The sequence below is a fragment of the Stylophora pistillata genome, chromosome 7 (genome assembly GCF_964205215.1).
Source record: "Stylophora pistillata chromosome 7, jaStyPist1.2, whole genome shotgun sequence".
Lineage (NCBI taxonomy): Eukaryota > Metazoa > Cnidaria > Anthozoa > Scleractinia > Pocilloporidae > Stylophora > Stylophora pistillata.
The window spans coordinates 31,706,586-31,713,577 of NC_142525.1; the positions used below are offsets into that span (position 1 = coordinate 31,706,586).

Here is a 6,992-nt window from a genome sequence, read left to right on the forward strand (position 1 = left end):
CGTTATTGTTTTAACAGGCTTTAAAATTGTATATCTGTGCTTATGTCCTCTCCTAAACTTCTGCACCTTGGACGACCATCCGATGAAGGAGAGCTCGAATACGTTGAATTAGTTTTGAAATAACTAATCCCTCAGAAGGATTCTCTGGGAGTTAACACTCTTAAATTGGACCATTACAAAAAGGCCCATCAGTTTAAAACTACATTCCAACATTTATTCCGACTAGTGGAAATAAGTAAACAAAATAACGTCGTTCATTTTAAGAATACGAAAATAACAATTCCTCTTACAAATTTACAAAAACGTAAGGAATACCTAGGAAAAATAATATTTACAGGTGACAAAAAATATTTCTTGTAAATAAAAATAAAACGACAGAGTTCACAACTGCAAGATTCATTGTAATGGGTTCAACAGAGTAGGTAGTGCACTTTTCAACCACTCCTTCCCCTGCACAAACTGTATCTGATCTTTCACTTTTAATGGAAAAATAAACGAACAGTGCCTAGTCACATTTTTCACTGAACAAAGATGATCGTGGTCCTGTTGGAATTGATTTGCCAAACATTCAAGTCTTCATACTCCCCAAGACAGGCATCAAATTGATCCGGCGTGAACCCCTTTGTCAAACATCGTTGCTGTGCATCTGAAAGTCTGAGGTGAAAAAAGGCATTTATCATGTAGAAAATCATCAAGCAGATCGCCAGCTTTCTTCTCATCCCCTGAACTACTTGCGCCATCACTTCAGCTCACAAATATATCGTGAGATCCCCACAATTACTGTCAAAACATTCAAGACAACAACACCCCATAAAAATATCCAAGGTTAGATCTCCAGCTGAAATTTTCTTGATGTAGTTTTGAAATGATAATTTTTTTCCAAACACTTCATTCAGTAATTTCAAAGAGTTACTTACTTCACACTGCTAGCATTCCCAGCCAATTCTTTTATAATTCCATAAATAGCATCAACTGGATTTACAGTCCTGGAGAAAAAAAACAGGCTTGTTCAATGAGTAAAATGTTACACTACACTGAACATATTTATTTCTTGATCAATCATATCCTGTATTCAGTGAGTCTTAATGGCATAAGGGGATTAGCATTAAAGGGACCAAGTTAGCTTCTGATGGGTTTTATTGCCCCACATAGACTGTACAGGGGAAAATCAATCCTCTAGTGATAGCACCATCTGCATACTTTCAATTTCCATGAATGATGATACCACCCTTAAGGTTTAAGAGAAAACCCTGCAAAGAACTGAGCCACATTTTATACAGCGCTTCTTTATAAACCTCAGTGTCAGCAGTATTTTGGTCAACAGTATTGTAATTATGGCATATCCTTTTAATAGCCTTTCTTTAATCTGGTGGATCTCTCACCTTGTTTCAGTTTCATCTTCAGTTAAGGAAGCCTTTGACATCTCCATAAGTCTCATGGCTTCATTCACATCTTCCTTCTCCACCACATCCGCCAAACGGAGACGAGCCTATAGAAAGATAACAAACACTGCATTTAAACTACAGACACAAGGGCCAACATGCAGGGCTTATACCATTTCTACAGCATGTAAAGGGCACAGATAACCCATTGTGTTTGTCTGTGCCCCTAGTACAATTTCTTCATGCTATATTATCCCAATGGGAATTTACTGAAAGGACTAAAACCTTAAACAAAGCAAAATGGAAAATAGAATTGACCTTCCCAATCTTCCTTATCCCAAAAGAGCATATTTGTTTTATCATCTGATGGAGTTTTCTCTTAATTTTTTTTCCATGCTCTTAGTTTCTTGCATATATTACAATCATATGTGTAATAATGTTAACATTTTTGGTTTTTCTCTGTATGGGATCCCTCACCTTAAACTAGCACTTGAATGAGAAAAGGTTACCCTTCACAATCTGTCTAATAACTCTTTAAAATAAGGCACTTGAAGGAAAGTCACAGGAAGTACTGTAATACAAGTACTAACCAAGGCAGTTGCAAGACGCAGAACAGCCAGGAGTGTTCTTGCTGAGGTGAAAGTTGTGTCTCTGTTAGTCCTGGCTTCCTTTCTCATTTCCACATTTGCACTGACAATGTAATCCGTAAGAGCCTCAGGGATCAGAGGTTGTTTTTCCTTGCATACAGCAATGTAGCGCCTGTGAAAGAAAAAATTGTTAAGACTAAATGTAGCAAAAGTGCACCTGCATTCAGTCCTTAAGGGTTCTACAATCACGTTGTTTTCATTTTCTGAGACAAGTGAATTTTAGCAATTGTATATAAAAACATACTCCATACACTGTAGCGTTTACGGCGACCAAAATCTAAATTCTAAAGTTCAAGGGCGTGTCGCTCCAAAACGCGGTTAACGAGGTGTTTGGGACTATTTTACTGATCGAAATGACAACCCAAAGTTGACTGTTTGCACGAATCTTTATTCTTGAAAAGCAATCGACCAAGAACCACAATCAATGACGAAAATAACGATTATTGTGACAGTCAATCAATCTATCGAACGATCGATCGTAAACTGAAACAACAATACAACGAAGTTCTATCAATCTAACGAAAAGCCGCGGAATACATGATCAAAGAATAGCATGTTAAATACTGGGCTCTAAAGTCTATAACGAGATTAACAATACAAGTGAAACAGAACAAAAGTTTGATGACAAATTAAAAGAGTTTGATGACTGATAAACAGCGCATTGTTCTATCTAAATGATGGGCGTTCACTGACTCGCAAATTGGCACGAATTTGGCCTTTGAATCTTAAATCTATACAGATCATTGTAATATTTGTTTGTATATTGTCGCCCAACACTGAAAAGACTGGAGAGGGAAAAACAAAGTTACAAAGGTACTCACATATCGGTCCCGCTTGTGCCAGAGGTTGAGAAAAACGAAAGGGCGAAAGTTTACCAAGGCTATTCAAAACTTACGAAGAACTGATTAAAGGGACGCTAAAATTGCCTTTTATATGCGCGTGGTGACGCTGAAAGGTCCGATTACAAAACCAATAGAAATACAGAAAAACAGATAAGCATTGTAACTATGTGGCTATCTAAGATCATTCTGAAATTAGTGAACTAATCAATAATCAATCAAAAAATGAGCCTTCTGGCTAATGTCCTTAACATACACCAATGCATAAGAAAGTTGCATATCATGTAGACATATCTTTTCTTTGATGCATTAAGAAAACACTCACACATTTTCACAATTCTAATATTAAACGTTCTATCAAAAGCCTTATTTTCAATACCAGAAACATTTTTTCATCACTAAAATCTTCAGAGGTACATGTAGATCTTTCAAATGTGAGGGGGAATTAGAAGAAACACTTTTACATACCTCATGAGGTTCATGTCCAAAGATGTAAACTGCATTGGAGGGTGTGAGCTGTGCTGATGGACATATGTGATGTGCTGTGCTAATCTGTAAAAAAAAAAAAAAAAAAAAAAAAATTATGCAGCAAGACGACCAAGCTTTCACATCATGTATCTCCGTAGGACTGTTTGGAGGTAAGCAAATACCATTTGTCAATTTTATGGTCTGTGCTCTGCTAACAAGACATAGGCTGTATTTTACTTTTTTTTCACTTGGCTGAGGTCTACCACTACGCTTTTAATTTTCTTAATTTCAATGTGTAGTGTAATAATCTGATGTGTAGTGTAATAAATAATGTGTAGTGTAATAAATCTTCAAATATGTGAACTTCATATATTCAACGAATCAGAATGAGGTAATTCGATCCTGGCACCATGCTTGGTTAAAAATTATCAAATTCATGTACCCTTGGAAACCACAATCATACACATCAGTGAAGAAAATCCGGGGGGGGGGGGGGGCAACCTCTCACCTTAAGTCATTATCTCTATCTGGTTTATCCTGAATCAGCCAAAGCAAGTCAAATCTTGACAACAGTGCTGCTGGGAGCTGAATGTTCTGCTCTGCAGATTTCTTTGGATTATATCGTCCGTATGCTGGATTAGCAGCAGCCAGGATAGACACTCGTGCATTCAGGCTTGTCATGATTCCAGCCTTACAAAACAAGAGGTTAATCAACATGTAACAATCACTCATAATAAATAGTAAACTAAAGGTAGTTTCTAAGCCAAGTACTAGGGATGGGCCATAAGGCTTGTAGATCTCACAGACAAAAATTTACAAATAATCATATTACACACCTAGAATCATTTCTCCTGTCAGAGGATCTTTCATGACAGCAGCAGTGAGACCTACTCCTGAGCTTCCACGTCCTGTGGTGTACTGACCTGCATAAGAATAAATTCAACAACATAAGAAATAAAATACATGTAATTAATAAAATCACATTCTTCAGAGAGCAATATAAAATGACCAAGGAAATTATACTTTTAAAGTATGAAAAAAAAAGTAAATTAAAGAGGGCAAATGAGGTGAGTCTGTTATTTGTACAGTGACATGTTCCTAGGACGAGTTTTAAGATAACCATAATATCCTTTATATTTCATGGATTTGACCTAGAAGAGAGGGCTTGGGAAAAAATCTTCTAGAGCTAAATTTTAGTAAACCTCAAAATATGCATGTCCCTGTGGTCAAACTCGTGGTTTTAAAATTAGTTATCTTTCTTAACAGCTGAAATGTTTCATGATTTTAATGGTGGATGACTTCCACAACATTCACTCCCTTCATACGCCATCAAAATTAGTGTGCACAAACTTTGTACACATAGCATCCTGTCTTGCTGATGTCTATCCTACAATTTATGCAGAACCATGACCAGAAATTTCACTTCACAGACAAGTAGCTGTACTTTTCAATGGAGAGACAAGGACCTGTACTGGTGGAATAGACATTACATCTGCCACTGAAACATTAACAAATGCCTCAGAGAATATGAAAAAGTAGTTCTGGGACTAACTCCCCAGTTACATGCAAAGAATAGACCCAGGAAGACTTACAAGCAGCTCTGCGTGAATTAAGGTAAATTTCATTTACAAACTTATACCTGAAATGACTACTGGAGAAATTAAAAAATAGTTCCATATCGAGACCTTGTACATTGTATTCCTGAACCAACGTCATGATTTTGTTGTATTTCATAGAGTGTACCCAGACCCAGCAACTCAAGATCTGGAGGCACTGGAGACATGTATGTTAATCGATGAATTTGGTCAAAACCTAAAGAGCATGGAAGACTACTAAGCAACACTTGACAAACTATTGAACAAATACCCAGAGTTTCAGAATTACACCAAGAAATTTGTTGTTCCAATCCTGGCTGACTGGCCAGGGTGGTACCACTCAAACAAATTAATTGCAAATGGATGGAATCCCAGCATAAGTATCATACCTGAGCAAGGGCCCTTTCATGTTTGCCCGTTAATGCTTATGAAGATGTTGTCACAAACCTTAAATTTTTTTTTTGATAAACTGTTTTCATGTGTCTTTGGAGGAACTTTGTTTAGTATGGCATACTAAACATGCTTAATTGTGACTGCTGCTCTAGTTGGCTGGCAACTTATCAGAGAAGAAGTACTACGGAAGTTTGGAAAGTGTGAACAGCATGAATTCATATGCATCTTACACTTGCTTGAGCATGTTGTGCCTCTCATTTTTTGTCCAATACAATATTTTCAGAAGTGGTGACCTCAAATTATATGAGAAAATTAAGGCACAAATAGCCATCATTTTCATATGCTGGAAAAGGAAACATTACAATAAGTCATAAGTCAACCTTGTCCTTTTTGAGTAACTGTGCTTACCAATGCAGACATCTTCCAGAATACTGGTTAAGGAAGTCAACACTTCTTAAGCTATTCTCAGAAAAGAAAGTTGAAGTCTGGCACTCTGTTCTGAGAAGAAACACTGAGAAGTTCAATGATGCAAGAAGAGTTAAAGATATTGCAAGGACGTCACTTGCATCATCAGGTTTCTTAAGTGATTTCATACAATCCTTTGTTCTGCAGTACCACCAAGACCACTCTCAACCAGACCTTTGGCTCATTGCAGGAAAAACAGCAGAATTTCTTCTCAATAATTGTTTCACAACATCACACAGAACTGTGGCAAATCACAACAGGTCACTATCCTATGAGAATAAAATATATAGTAAAATCTTTGATAATCTCGATCAGGATAGTACTGTAGTTGCATGTTGTAAAACTGCTTTCCAGGCCACCATAAAAAAAAAAGAGCTTTCACTTTAAACTAGTTACTGGAAAAAATGCCATGCCCATACACAAATAAATTCTGACATCTGAAAAATTATTTCAGGCCACAGTAATTTGCTTTTACGGTTGAATTGAGATAGGATAGAGGCATTAATCAAAAGATAACTTACAAACAAAAACTAACATAATAAATTTTGTATTTAACATACATTAATAACAAAAATCCAAACATGTGGGCAATAATTTTGCTCATTATTATATCTTAATTTTTTATTTCAGGTTGAAAGCATATTTACAAACAATGGGCAGCCAAGAGGAATGCTGCAGTACTATCTGCCGACTTTTGACACTAGAGTTGATACCAAGTGTTTTCCACTAGGTTACAACTTAGATGATGTAGTACCTGACTTGAAGCCGATGTCACAGTGATATGTGTACCCCCGTGATATGTGTACCCCCGCACACATATCACTAGTGATATGTGTACCCCCTCCAAGATGGCGGCCAGTGATATGTGTATCCCCCACCCCCCTCCCCTCCATAAAATAAATAATTACGGCTAGCTTGTGTTAATGGACGCAAATCGTTCACTGAACCATCTTCCACAATCAGAACTGTAAAGACACGACTCGCGAGCCCAACAGTTCTTATGGGCCAGTAGCAAACATCAAACAATCTATTGGAAATATAAAGGAATCCAAATTGTCATGTAAACAAAAATATATCTTGGGGATACACATATCACTGGTGACTGCAATCGTATCGGCTTTGTCGCCTGTCTAGCACTGAAATTACTTGCAACTAGCTCCTTTAGTGGCTAGTACGTAAGTGCATGAGATATTTCACCAACTG

The 6,992-nt window shown here is 37.0% G+C and overlaps 1 protein-coding gene across 2 annotated transcripts; it reads right to left on the reverse strand.

Annotated features, from left to right (window-relative positions):
• Window positions 1–192: 192 nt before the first annotated feature.
• LOC111330569 (DNA replication licensing factor mcm7-A-like) lies at window positions 193–6,896 on the reverse strand. Of its 2 annotated transcripts, XM_088728991.1 has the most exons (9): window positions 6,544–6,689; window positions 5,733–6,058; window positions 4,173–4,259; window positions 3,845–4,026; window positions 3,337–3,420; window positions 1,973–2,141; window positions 1,383–1,489; window positions 918–986; window positions 193–654 (listed from the first exon to the last, which is right to left on the reverse strand). In XM_088728991.1, the coding sequence occupies exons 4-9, from the start codon at window positions 4,015–4,017 to the stop codon at window positions 519–521; spliced, it is 738 nt and encodes a 245-aa protein (XP_088585117.1). In that variant the 5' UTR covers window positions 4,018–4,026; window positions 4,173–4,259; window positions 5,733–6,058; window positions 6,544–6,689; the 3' UTR covers window positions 193–518. The 2 variants fall into 2 exon arrangements, with proteins under 2 accessions (XP_088585117.1, XP_088585118.1); XM_088728992.1 differs by lacking the exon at window positions 918–986 and having other exon boundaries at window positions 6,544–6,896.
• Between the last annotated feature and the right edge of the window lie 96 nt (window positions 6,897–6,992).

What these genes read in the sequence shown, in the direction of transcription:
- LOC111330569 (XM_088728991.1), bottom strand. Translation starts at nt 4,017, where the DNA reads ATGACAAGCCTGAATGCACGAGTGTCTATCCTGGCTGCTGCTAATCCA. An exon ending in TGCGTCTTGCAACTGCCTTG is followed by an intron (nt 1,490 to 1,972) that starts GTTAGTACTTGT and finishes ATCTTTCTATAG; the next exon opens with GCTCGTCTCCGTTTGGCGGA. An exon ending in GGGAATGCTAGCAGTGTGAA is followed by an intron (nt 655 to 917) that starts GTAAGTAACTCT and finishes TTTTCACCTCAG; the next exon opens with ACTTTCAGATGCACAGCAAC.